This window comes from Bos taurus, chromosome 1 (genome assembly GCF_002263795.3).
Source record: "Bos taurus isolate L1 Dominette 01449 registration number 42190680 breed Hereford chromosome 1, ARS-UCD2.0, whole genome shotgun sequence".
NCBI lineage: Eukaryota > Metazoa > Chordata > Mammalia > Artiodactyla > Bovidae > Bos > Bos taurus.
The window spans coordinates 67,120,253-67,133,799 of NC_037328.1; the positions used below are offsets into that span (position 1 = coordinate 67,120,253).

The 13,547-nt window shown below is 42.0% G+C and overlaps 1 protein-coding gene across 1 annotated transcript in view; it reads left to right on the top strand.

Moving 5' to 3' along the window:
* Positions 1-1,347: 1,347 nt before the first annotated feature.
* SLC49A4 (solute carrier family 49 member 4) overlaps positions 1,348-13,547 on the top strand; it is an 88,625-nt gene continuing 76,425 nt past the window's right edge. Inside the window, exons 1-2 of the mRNA NM_001101287.1 lie at positions 1,348-1,786; positions 12,427-12,520. Of these exons, the coding sequence (NP_001094757.1) occupies positions 1,447-1,786; positions 12,427-12,520 (434 nt within the window). The 5' untranslated portion in view covers positions 1,348-1,446. The remainder of the gene's footprint in view (positions 1,787-12,426; positions 12,521-13,547) is intronic.

Sequence of the window (13,547 nt, forward strand, 5' to 3'; positions counted from 1 at the left end):
GGGCTCTTCCGGAAGCTGCAAGAGCGTGGACGTCACGTGACGGGGAATGGGCGGGGCTACGCAGGTTTGTTTTGATTCAGGGGCGCTTGATATGTATGCACGTGGTCTCGGTTGTGGCCCTTCTTACCTTCTTCAAACGGTTGTCTTCTTTTACTGAAGACGTTTCTTGGCTTCGCTTCTGCTTCTCCTCGTTTCCTAGTCAGGTCCTTCGTTTTCGCCTTGGCACTTTCCTCCTCCCAACGGTTTTGGAGTTTTAGGGGATGGTTTGGTTTTTTGTGGCGCTCAAGGCAGTGGAAGGTGGCTCTGCGTTTGCTTTATTGTGCAGGCACTCTTAACAGCCTTGGATAAGAGAGTTCACGCTTCTCTTCCCCGTCTCTTCCCCATCTCTCTTGCCCTCTGGCAGCAACAAGACTCCACCTGGTTTTCGTGGCTGCCGGGAATGTGAGCCTCAGGCTAACGTGCTTTAATTGCGTTCATTGTGACTCATTTCCAACCCTGATCAAGCCGTATCGCGACTTAGATTTTCAGGACACTAACCGACAGCTGTCAGACCTTTGGATTTGTATATCAAAATAAATGCAACTGTTGGCTGCTTGATCAAGAGATCGACAACTTCCCGTCTTCTCGTTTACTCATCTAGTCAAAATCATAATAACTGGAGATAGATCTAGCTCATTTGGGGGCAAAAATCTTTCAGGTTTAATAAATATATCTTTATTGCTCTCCTAATAATGACAGGCAAAGGAGTAGAAAGAGATCTATATCTTCTATATATGAACTAAATTGATTCGTTTATAATTTCCTCGTTGGTATGTAAAGCACTAAAAAACGTCTGATTAAATAAGACAGTACTTACTGTACATAAAAAACAATTTTCATGCGGCAATCCTTCCTACTACGCGTCAGTCTTATTCTATCTCCCGCTCTAAATTCTGAAGTTATAAATCCTTCGGAATTGAGAATTAACCCAATATAGAAACAAGCATTAGCTTAAGTGACCGGAGATCTTCGAGTTTACTGGGCACATGACGTAAACTTGGACACTTCCTCCAACAATCCAGGTTCCTCGCCCAACCTCCTTTATTACAGCCTGTCCGGGAGTTCCCTTTTCCCCAGGCTCAGCGGCGCTCCTCCCGGTCGTTCCAGCTCCTCCCGGTCCGCGCTCTGGGACCCCGGCTCCACTCCGTCTCTCGCCCAGGTTGCCTCTTCATCCCGGGGAGACAGAGCACCTCGGGTCCCGCACCCTAGCCCCCTCCTCTCCGGTCTCTCCTGCCCCTCCTCCCCGCCCGCGGCCGGCTAGCGCGGCGCAGGCGCAGCAACGCGGCCGGCAGGCCCAGGGCGACCAAAGCAACCTCGGCCGCGGCTTAGCCCGGCAGTATCCGCGCGGGGCTGGTCGGCGGCACTCAGGACCTTGCGGGGCTGTGGCCCCGCGGGCCGCGCGTCGAGATGGGCTCGGGCTGGAGCAGCGAGGAGGAACGGCAGCCGTTGCTAGCGCCGGGGCTCGGGCCTGCGCCGGGGGCTGCTTGGAGAAGCCGGGAGGCGGCGGCGGCACTGCCCGCGGCAGCCCCGAGTCCCGGACGCGTGTATGGGCGCCGCTGGTTGGTGCTCCTGCTCTTTTCGCTGCTGGGGTTCGCGCAGGGCCTGGTCTGGAACACATGGGGCCCCATCCAGAATTCGGCGCGCCAGGCCTACGGCTTCTCCAGCTGGGACATCGCTCTCCTAGTGCTGTGGGGGCCCATCGGCTTCCTGCCCTGCTTCGCGTTCATGTGGCTTCTGGACAAGAGAGGTGAGGGGGGTCCCGGGAGCCCCGGCCGATGATGTTACTCCTGGGGGAGCCGCCTCCCTCGGCTTCGTCTTAGAGGTTGTATGAGGTTGATCGAGTGTTGCTGGCATCCCATGCCTGACTAGGAACCCTCCGTCCCCAAAGCGACAAATAAGGGAAGATTTCTTTGCAGATACTGTTTTGTTTTTAAATCAAGGCCCATTATACAACAGCAGGGATTAGGCGACCTTTGGATGTTCAAGTTTCTGCATGTGTGGATATAAGAGCATCCCATGCACATGCTTTGTGTGTTTTCTACATCTGACAAAAATGACTGATGCTTTGACTTCAAAGGGGTTTGGGGGTGTTGAGGGTGACAGGTCAGAAAATAGAATGATGATGCCCAGATACAAGGAAGTAATGGGTTGGCTTTCTGTAATAGATGACTCCAGCCCAGGAAGAGCTGTTGGGGAACTCAGGACCTGACGCTTTGGTTTCTGGAAAAGGGTGCACAGCAGCTTTAAAGTGTGTGTATGTGACCAGCTGCAAGTGTCAGCTGAGATTTTTAACTCTCAGATAAAGCTTACAGTTGAATGAAGACTCTCTTTTCATAGAGAATACTCTGGACAAACATCTCACTTTCCCACTTGCCAGTGTGATTCTGTGAGGAGAAAAATGGTCATAGGATTGAATGTTAAGACGTCGAACTATACCACACAAGTATGGATAAATGATTCATGGCCAATGTGATGTACCTGCTAAAAAGTAGAGGACAATTTTAGGCACAGAAGTGTAGTATCTAAAAGAAGAGAAATAGTTTGACATGCTTCTAATGTTCAGTTCTGGGCATTAATTTTTGAAAGGCCATTGGCAAAGTGGAGTCCTTTAAAAGTTGTGTGACAAGAATATAAAGGGTATAAGAATCATAATGTGTCAAATAAAAGGAATTGGGTGTGTCAAGCTTCAAAAACAAACTTGAGGCAGGATATAAATATGTGTTAAATGAGGAATTAGACTTAATGTGCCTAGTTCTAGAAGGAAGAACTAAACTGAGTGAAGTTACAAGAAGCTGTAACCCAAAGGGATACAGGAAAGAACCTTCTAACAATCAAAGTATCGAGCCCTGGAAAGTGTGGAACTTCCAGGCAGAGAGATATGTGCTAGTTGCCGAGAAAGTTTCTTGTACTGAATGGGGTTTTTCTTTTGTTTGGATTTATTTGTTTTAAACTACATTAGACTTTATTTGGATTTTACTAGGTTTTCCATGAATGTCTCTCTCTTTTTTTTGCCCTGTTCTAAGATTCAGTCGAGGGTCCCTAATTACATTTAGTTGTTATTTCTTGTTAATCTCCTTCAATCTGTGACAATTCCTCTGTCATTCTTTACCAGGTTAGATAACTTAAGGGGAAATACTATTTTATTGTTTCTTTTAACTTTTTATCAGGAGCATCTTTCAATATTATTCCATAAATTTAGCCAACTATATTTTTAAGGTGGAAAAATGCTAATTTTTGTCCTTTTCATTATAATTATATTCACTATATATATATATGATAATTACATATATATATATATATAATTACATCTACTATTCTTGGCCAGATAAATTAGGGACTTCCTATTTTCTTTATAGGGATTCCCCATTGCAGGGAATCCACCTGCAATGCAGGAGATGCAGGTTCGATTCCTGGCTCGGGAAATCCCTTGGAATAGGAAATGGGAACCCACCCTAGTATTCTTGCCTGGAAAATTCCATGGGCAGAAAAGCCTAGCAGGCTACAGTCCTTGGGGTCTCAAAGAATCAGACATGACTGAGCACACACACACATTCTCTTTATAAAATAGGTTACTTTAGGAGTTCTTTCAGCGTTTCTGTGACTATATGGTGAATTCTATTTTATGTTTTATGTTGGCTAGAGCAACAAAAAACAGATTTAAAATTCCCTTGCTTTTCAGTAGAAAAAAGCCAGTTCTGCTTTCATATGTTGGCTGTCCTGCTGCACAAGTCCTATTTGCATACATAGAAGTGAGTTCCTGGCATCCCTGGGTATCTTTCTCCCCAGAGGGGAGGTAGTTGTCTGGTCTTGTGGTCATGGGTCCCACCCAACTTAGTAGAAGACCAGTTATCTTCCTGAAATTGCTTTTGTACTCTCACTTTTCATTTTCCAGCAAGGAGATAATGAAAGAGCCAGAAGGGGGTGTGTGCCCTGGAAGCCAATGAAGAAAATTTCAAGAAGGAGATAGCACCCAAATGTGTGCTGAGCTCTGGGGACATAGCCCTCATGGAGCCTACATTCTAATGAGGAGATCCAGGCACCAAAGGACAGTAAAACTAAATGCTTAGTGTGTCAGATGGTGATGAATGTTTTAGAGAAAAATGGAAGTCAGGCAGGGGAGAAAGGGGATGTGACTGGGTGATACTTTCTCTAGACTGTCAGGGAAGGCCTTACTGATCATGTGTGTGTGAGCAGAGACCTGAGGGAAAAAGGAAACACACCTTGGCAATTCTGGACAAGACTCTTTGGGACAAAGACAAAGGTCATAAACTTGTTAGGCATATCTGAAAAAGATACATAGTAGAGAAATAAATTGTAGAAGGATTGTTGGGCAGCTCAGAGGGCCTACTTTAAGTGACTGGGCATTAATTTCAAATGAGTTGAGTTGTAGCTGAGTTGAGCCTTAAGGCCACTGTAAGAATGCTGGTCGTGATGATGTGAGGAGGGTTCACTCTACTGGAAGGTTTGAGCAGAAGGGTAAAATGATGACTCTGTTAATATCTTGAGAACAAGAGCCACAGCAGGGAGACCAGTTGTAAGGGTAATGGACCAACTTAGATGGGGCTCATGATGACTTCCAACTGTGGTGAAAGTAGTGAAGGATTTGAGAAGTGGTTGGATTCTAGATACATGTTGAAAGTAGACTTACCAGTATAGGCAGAGGTGAAGTATGAGGAAATTGGAGGATTCTAAGATTCTTCTCAACTTTTTTTAGCATTAGTAATTGGGAGAATCAAGCTGCAGTTTACTGAGATGTAGAAGATTCTGGGAGGAGCATTTTGGGGGTAGATCATGAATCTGGCCTGCAGATCAAGAATTTGAAATGCGTATTTGATATAGGATAGGCTAAGTTGAAGAACTGATACTTTTGAACTGTGGTGTTGGAGAAGACTCTTGAGAGTCCCTTGGACTGCAAGGAGATCCAACCAGTCCATCCTAAGGGAGATCAGTCCTGAATATTCATTGGAAGGACTGATGTTGAAGCTGAAACTCCAATACTTTGGCCACCTGATGTGAAGAGCTGACTCATTGGAAAAGATCCTGATGCTGGGAAAGATTGAGGGCAGGAGGAGAAGGGGACGACAGATGATGAGATGGTTGGATGGCATCACTGACTCGATGGACATGAGTTTGAGTAAGCTCTGGGAGTTGGTGATGGACAGGGAGGCCTGGCGTGCTGCAGTCCATGGGGTCACAAAGAGTCGGACATGACTGAGTGACTGAACTGAACGGACCTGAAACTGTCAGTTTATTGCCTGAGCAATAAATTTGTGTTTTGTCATCCTGGAATGATATTTAGTCAGGGAAGGCAATGGCATCCCACTCCAGTACTCTTGCCTGAAACATCCCATGGACGGAGGAACCTGGTAGGCTGCAGTCCATAGGATCGCTAAGAGTCTGACACGACTGAGCGACTTCACTTTCATTTTTCACTTTCATGCATTGGAGAAGGAAATGGCAACCCACTCCAGTGTTCTTGCCTGGAGAATCCCAGGGACGGGGGAGCCTGGTGGGCTGCCGGTCTATGGGGTCGCACAGAGTCGGACATGACTGAAGCAACTTAGCAGCAGCAGCAGCAATGGTATTTAGAGTCTTGGAGCTGAGTGAGGTCACCTGTGGAGAGGGATGTTGCTTCAGAAGAAGACAGCCCAGGGGCATTCCAACATTTAGAGCTTGGAGAGACTAAGGAAGAACGAGCTAGTGAGGACTGAGAGTAGAGCCTTAGATTTAGTAACATGGAGATCTTTGGTGTCTTTTAAAAGAATAGTCTCATTAGAGTGGTGGGGATAAGTTCAAGAGTATAGACATTTATGTTAAACACACTGTAAAGGGCAGCAGAGAAATGAAGGAGTAGCCAGGGGGAAATATGACTACTTAGAAGGTATTTTAAAGATAAGAGATATTAAAGCATTTCTCTGGAATACAGTGTCCTGATGGATCCAGAAAAAAGGGAGAAATTGACAATGCTAGAGGGAGGGGAAGGAACTGCTGTAGCCATATCCTTGGATAAGCAAAATGGGATGCAGTCCTCAAGAGCACAAGTAGATAGGTTGGCCTTAGAAAGAAGTATTGACAGCTAATTCTTCAATAGTAATGGAAGAAATGATAAGAGCATATAGATTACAGATGCAGATGGTGGGTGCTAGGAGCTTGTGGGAGTTACCTTTGTTTATAGTTCTCAGAAAATAAGAAACAATATTGCCACCTGACAGTGAAGCTAGGAGAACAATTCTTGGAAAATTGAAGAGATGTGATAAATTGTAATACTATTTCCTAGGAAAGGAGAGAATACGCAGACTAGGAAATTGTAGTAGGATTGTTGGACAGCTCAGAGGGACTGCTTTAAGTGACTGGGCATTGATTTCAAGTATGACCAGTTAGCATGGATGTGTGTCTCCCTCCAGCCTGTTCTGTTGGGCAAGCACATGCATGGGCAGAGTTGGCAAAGAGAGAGATCACCAGAGGTGCAGTTTGCCAAATGTGTACGACTAACAAAGTGCAGGCAAAGAGTAGAGGATTATGTAGAGAGTGATATAACCATGGACCACGGACTCTAAACTAGGTAAAGGAGAAAAAGAAACATATAAGATGGATGAAAAAAAGTAGTAGGCTCCAAAATTGTTATTCCCAGTGGATGAAGAATTTAGAGTACTGGAAGGAATGAGTGGGAAGGAGAGAAGGTCATGGTTGAAGAATGGGATGCTTGAAATTGGGATTGTGTTGTGGATGCAGTTATGGTAAAGATAAGGTTGGAGTTTAACCAAAAGAGTGGACAACCAAGGTAGGGTAGAGGACATGATCGTGGAATAAGAAGTCAGGGGACTGAGAGGCCTGGGTATTGAAAAGGTCATCTCTTGCATTGAAATCACCAGATTTGTGAAAGATATAATGTCCTCAGAGGTATTAATGAGCCGAAACAGGTTTAAGCCTGGAGGGTGAATGATGTGGAGGCAGGTATGTGGTGGTCTGTAGACAGTCACAGCTGGGAGTGGTGAGCATGACAGTCAGAATTGGGTCAATGGCTCTTCTGGCTATGATGGAGTAACAGGAACTGGATTTATTCTTCCATCTTAAACTACTGAAAGCAGAAAACAAAATCAAGGTATATGAAACAGTGGTTTTCAGACATTGGACAATAGGTACAGCAGGACAGTGATCCTTACAATTGCTTCACCCAAAGATACGGAGTTCAAACAGAGCCCCACAGTTTTCCTAAGTCGAGGAGACAGTTGAGCTGTGTAAGAGGCCACCATAGCCAGAATTCTTAGGGAAGAATACCAGAGAGGAAAAGAGTTCACAGAGAGAGTTCTTGATTTGTAGGGAGTTGTTCTTGGGTTTTCAGCTGAGCACTGACTAGCAGTTTACACATGAAGAAACTACTCAAGTCTGAGAAAAGGACCAGAAAGGAGCAGGCAGAACAATTCTCACAGTTCATGCGAGTCTGGGAATAGTTTCCATTCCCAACAGCCAAAATGGGGAAACCTCATAATACATAGGAGGTTGGACTGAATGATCAGAAGGGTGCTGCCTCAGCAGTAATGACTAACAAGCTCTAGACTAAAGGCTGCTCTGGTTCCACCTAATAAAACTTAAAAGTACTCCTTGAAAAGATCAAAAGTAACTATATCCCAAAACATTGTTCAAAAATGCTTAATGGAGTTGAAAAAAATCTATCACCCAACAGGTTAAAATTCAGAATGCCTGACATCCAAATCAAAAGTTACCAAGCATGCAAAGAAACAGGAAAATATAACATTTCAAAAGGAGAAAAACAATCAGTAGAACAGACCAAGAAATGGCACAGATGATAAAATTAATAGACAGGGACATCAAAGCAACTACTATAAATAGATATACTACATGTGTTCAAGAAGATAGATGAAAGCATGTTAAGGAGAGACACAGGAAAGCATAAAAAAGACCAACGTTAAACTTCTGGAGATGAGGATGTAATCTGTGTCTGAAACCAGAAAAAACACGCTAGATAGGCTCTGCTGCTGCTGCTGCTGCTAAGGCGCTCCAGTCGTGTCCGACTCTGTGCAACCCCATAGATGGCAGCCCGCCAGACTCCACCATCCCTGGGATTCTCCAGGCAAGAACACTGGAGTGGGTTGCAGATTAAACATTATAGAAGAAAAGATAGCAAACTTTAAGATGGAGTGATAAGTACTATCTAAAGTGGAACACAAATGAAAAAAGTGATTTAAAAAACCCCACTAGTATCAGTGAGCAGTACAGTTTTAAGTGGCCTAATACATGTATAATTAGAGTCCCAGATGAAAAGAGATTGCCAACATCCACTGGATCATCGCAAAAGCAAGAGAGTTCCAGAAAAACATCTATTTCTGCTTTATTGACTGTGCCAAAGCCTTTGACTGTGTGGATCACAATAAACTGTGGAAAATTCTGAAAGAGATGGAAATACCAGACCACCTGACCTGCCTCTTGAGAAACCTATATGCAGGTCAGGAAGCAACAGTTAGAACTGGATATGGAACAGCAGACTGGTTCCAAATAGGAAAAGGAGTACGTCGTGGCTATATATTGTCACCTTGCTTATTTAACTTATATGCAGAGTACATCATGAGAAAAGCTGGGCTGGAAGAAGCACAAGCTGGAATCAAGATTGCCGGGAGAAATATCAATAACCTCAGATATGCAGATGACACCACCCTTATGGCAGAAAGTGAAGAACAAAAGAGCCTCTTGATGAAAGTGAAAGAGGAGAGTGAAAAAGTTGGTCTAAACCTCAACATCCAGAAACTAAGATCATGGCATCTGGTCCCATCACTTCATGGCAAAAAGATGGGGAAACAATGGAAACAGTGTCAGACTTTATTTTGGGGGGCTCCAAAATCACTGCAGATGGTGATTGCAGTCATGAAATTAAAAGATGCTTACTCCTTGGAAGGAAAGTTATGACCAACCTAGATAGCATATTAAAAAGCAGAGACATTGCTTTGTCAACAAAGATCTGTCTAGTCAAGGCTATATTTTTTCCAGTGGTCATGTATGGATGTGAGAGTTGGACTGTGAAGAAAGCTGAGCGCCGAAGAATTGATGCTTTTGAACTGTGGTGTTGGAGAAGACTCTTGAGAGTCCCTTGGACTGCAAGGAGATCCAGCCAGTCCATTCTAAAGGAGATCAGTCCTGGGTGTTCATTGGAAGGACTGATGCTGAAGCTGAAACTCCAATACTTTGGCCACCTCATGCGAAGAGTCAACTCATTGGAAAAGACCCTGATGCTGGGAGGGATTGGGGGCAGGAGGAAAAGGGGACAACAGAGGATGAGATGGCTGGATGGCATCACCAACTCGATGGACATGAGTTTGAGTGAACTCCGGGAGTTGGTGATGGACAGGGAGGCCTGGCTTGCTGCAGTCCATGGGGTCGCAAAGAGTCAGACATGACTGAGCGACTGATCTGAAGTGAACTGAAGGGAAGAGGGCATGGAGTAAGATGAAATGGGGTAGGAGGGAGAGATTGAAGAAATAATGCCAAAAAAATTTCCAAATTTGTTGATATCCTTAAATCCAGAAATATAATAATCCTAGTAGAAGAAACAGCATAAACAAAACCACACAGAACAAATTGCAGCCTGAATAAAACTACAGCAAGGCACATCGTTATCATACTGCTTCAACCAGAGAAAATCAAAGCATCAAGAGAGAAGAGACTGCGAGCTTTATTTAGAGAGGAGAGAGTAACAGTGATCTGAAAGTGGCTGGGGAAGCAGTGTCCTCAGGGAAGAGGTTTCAGAGGAGTAAAAAGGTGAAGACAGTGTTTATGAAAGAGCTTGATAATGTAGGGATTCCACTGATCTGCAGATTCTGAGAGCTCCAGAAGGCACAGTGGAAAGATGTTGGGAGTTCAGGCCCTGGCAGAGATGAGGTCAGATTTTAGGATGTGTGAAGCCATATTGGGATAAGGATGACCTGTGAATCTTGGGTCTTTTTTGACTAGTGTAAACAGGAAAAACAGGCACAATGTAATTAGTCCTCATAGTCTCGGAGGCAGATCCAGGTGGCGAGGCTCTGGTTATGGGGGATAGGGACAAGTGATCTATACCGGGAGCAATCAGAGCTTATTTTCACTCCAGCTGATGGAGCCTGAGAAGGACAGTTTTACCAGATAAAACTTATTTCCATGCATCCACTGTGTATGTGTGTGTGTGTGTGTGGTGGAGAGGGGCTGGATTTTTTTTTTTTGGCACTCAATTTTGTATCATGATATTTAGGCACCGATTGTGGACACTGTCTTCCTGTACCCAGTAGGTTCCCAGCAAAGGCGCCATCATCCATTGGAAAGGGGCTTCCTGCAAAGTCTGGATGCCATATTTGAGTAGAATTTATTCTTATTATCAATCATGTTCAGTTTTCCAAAATTATTCCTGTACCTTTCATCAGATGGTTTTTGCACTCACATCCTAGTACTGTAATCACTTGGGATTTATTTATGCGAAGGTCCTAGATGTCTCATAAGCATATTTTTCTTGGGGAATTCATACTTCTTGCCAAAGTCAGTTGCTGTCTTTTTGAGTACATGGAACTACAGAGTCCTGCCTTGTCAAAATTCAAATGAGATTAAGAAAGCAAGAAAACATTCTGTTCAAAACTGAGCATCAGTTGAGGTGGATTGGGTAATATTTGGTAACAATTAAACATAAGAAAGCCACAAGTTGTGCCAGTAAGATTGCTTTATGTAATCAGCTTTTCACAACTTCTTTATTCTTGAAAGTTTATATCAACTGTTTTGTGCTAGTGTTGAGCAGTAGTAATAGGAAACCAATTATTGGACCCTAGGGCTATAAACAATGCCCCACTGCCCACTTGGTGGCTATTTACCTTAATTACAAACCAAATACCAGGAAGAAATAAACATAATGTAGAATGTGAGCCTTATAGACCCAAATTGATAAAATTTTATCCACTATCTCATAAGGCACCCAGTATGACCTTATAAGAGCAACAGTTTGCAAGTTTAGGATGTTTATGACTATGAATGTACTTTTTATTAATTATATTTTATTTCCTGTGGCTGTAATGTGGTTTTAAAATCTATGTTGTTAGTAGAAGCAGTAAATGAGCAGTATGTATGCATTACTTGTTCCTGAGCAGCACAATTTTCTATGTTATTCCTTCTGCCAAATTATATTAATCATATTCAGATCATATAAAGCTAACTCAGTTCATGTCGCAAATTATCTTCAATGTAGCGTGTGTGTGCCTGATCTGAATCTCAAGTTTATTTTCCTTGCTGTGTTTAATCTGCATAATTATAGTTTTGTTGATTTTCAGTTTCCTTCAAGCAGAGAAGCCCTTTGGAAACCAAACATTTAACCATCTCCCTTCTGCCAAGAAAAGAAAACTCTGGGGGAAATAAAAGAGAGAAAATTTGCATTAAACAGTTTAAGTCTATTCACTGTGAAATGGTTTCAAGGGTGTTGGGTCTGGGAAAAATTGGAAGAAATGTTGCTACTTTTGCCACATACTCCATATGAGCCACCTCTGTGGTGTGGCTGCTACAGAACAGTAAGGCAGCATTAATTTAGTGCTAAGAAAAGTGCAGCATTCCAACAATAAGAAGATAGAATCTTGTTATATTATTCAGCCACAGCCAGACTATTATATCTGTTTTTGGTTACTTTGTTTTTACATTTTATATTTTCTTTTGCCCTGTTATCCACATAACTGACCATTGGCACACATTTTCAAAATAGTTGATCATATTTGGGATACAAAGGGAAGAGCTATCTGATCCACATTATCTTCTAAAACCCTAAACCATGCTTTCTCTTTTTTTTAAACAACATCATTCTATAAGTTGAAAGCCATCTGATAAATCAATAACATTAAATACTATTGTATTAATAATCAAAGGGTTCTAATGGACTATCTCTTAAGACCCTATAACAAATTTATCCTGATTATAAGATAAAATAAGTAATTGGCCACTTGTCATTTTTTGAGAAAATTTAAAGCAATAATCTATCATGTAAAAAAAAAAAACTGTGGGGGCAGCTTGCCTTTGAAATTTGGAAATTTTATATTTGAGATGTAAAACTAAAATATCTTATCTTTTAAAATTATTTTCTATATATTTTAGTGTTATATCTGAACAAAGCATTATTAGCCATTCATTTCAAAAAACTGGAGCTCATAGAACTTTTTACTCAATCCTTGATGTGATCATTCAGGTTTTCTCTTAAAGTTAAAATCATTTCATATTCAGCATGTAGAGTTCTCCCTTCCCAGTGTTGGGAGTTATAGAGAAAAGCCATGTTAGAATATAATACCAGTATGATTGAGTAAAAAAATCTTTCTTCTTAACATTGACTTACTTGAAGAGAAAATAGAAAATAATCCAGATATTTTTGTTTTCTTTTAGGTCTTCGGATAACTGTGCTTCTGACATCCTTCCTTATGGTTTTGGGAACTGGTCTAAGGTGCATACCTGTATCAGACTTAACGCTTAAAAGAAGGTAAATCATATAAATAACTTAAAATTTTTTTCCCACATTTTTTGAGTGTATTATATATGTTTGCTGCTGCTGCTGCTGCTAAGTCGCTCAGTCGTGTCCGACTCTATGGGACCCCAGAGATGGCAGCCCACCAGGCTTGGTTATAAGCTTTTAGTAAACAGTTCTGTTTTTAAAATCAGAGGGTCATATTTATAGTAGCATTTTTTCCCCTGACTTGGTAAATAATTGAGTATACATTTATTAGTTGTCATATTGGAAGATACTGTACTAATTGTTGTGTACATAAATAGAGAATAAGTTAATCTTCTTCATGCTATCCAGGAGCTATAATAACCATGGGAAAATAATAGTATAACAAAAGGAAGAATAATATATTAATAGATAATGCCATAGAAGATTTATAACATTGCCACAAGAGACTGAGAGAAGTTTTGGCTGAGGATCTCAAAAAGAAGATTTCATAAAGAAGGTGATAAGTAAAGTAAGCATTGAAGGATAAATAGAATTTTGATAACTATAGTTAGGGGAAGGATATTCCAGGGTATAGAGGAATAACAAGAACGAAGGCACAGAGGCAGGTAAGCACAGGTTTCTTCTGGGACGGGCAGGGAGCTTCTTTTCTGTAGAGCAGCATTTCTGTACCTGGGGTATATGGATTTATCTCAAGGGATACTGAATATAGGAAGATTTTAGAAATTTGTTTTCCTTTTGGTTATAATATTAAAAGATTTTTTAACCAATAATAATCTGTAATTTAAAAAAACATTTTTATTGACCAGATGTCAGTTTCTTAGTGTTTATCAAACTGAGATCCTTGGATTTGACCTGAAGAGCCGTTGAGGAAATTTTCCCCATTAACAAGGAGCCGTAAATGACTGACGTTTGAGAGACACTGGTATACAGAATAAAGCATAAGAAAGCAGTCTGTAGAGATGGAGTTTAGAAAAGGGTATCCTGATTATGCATGATATTGACGCCATCCCTTAGAACCATAATCGCTCACTGGACAGTTGGGAGCCACTTAGGT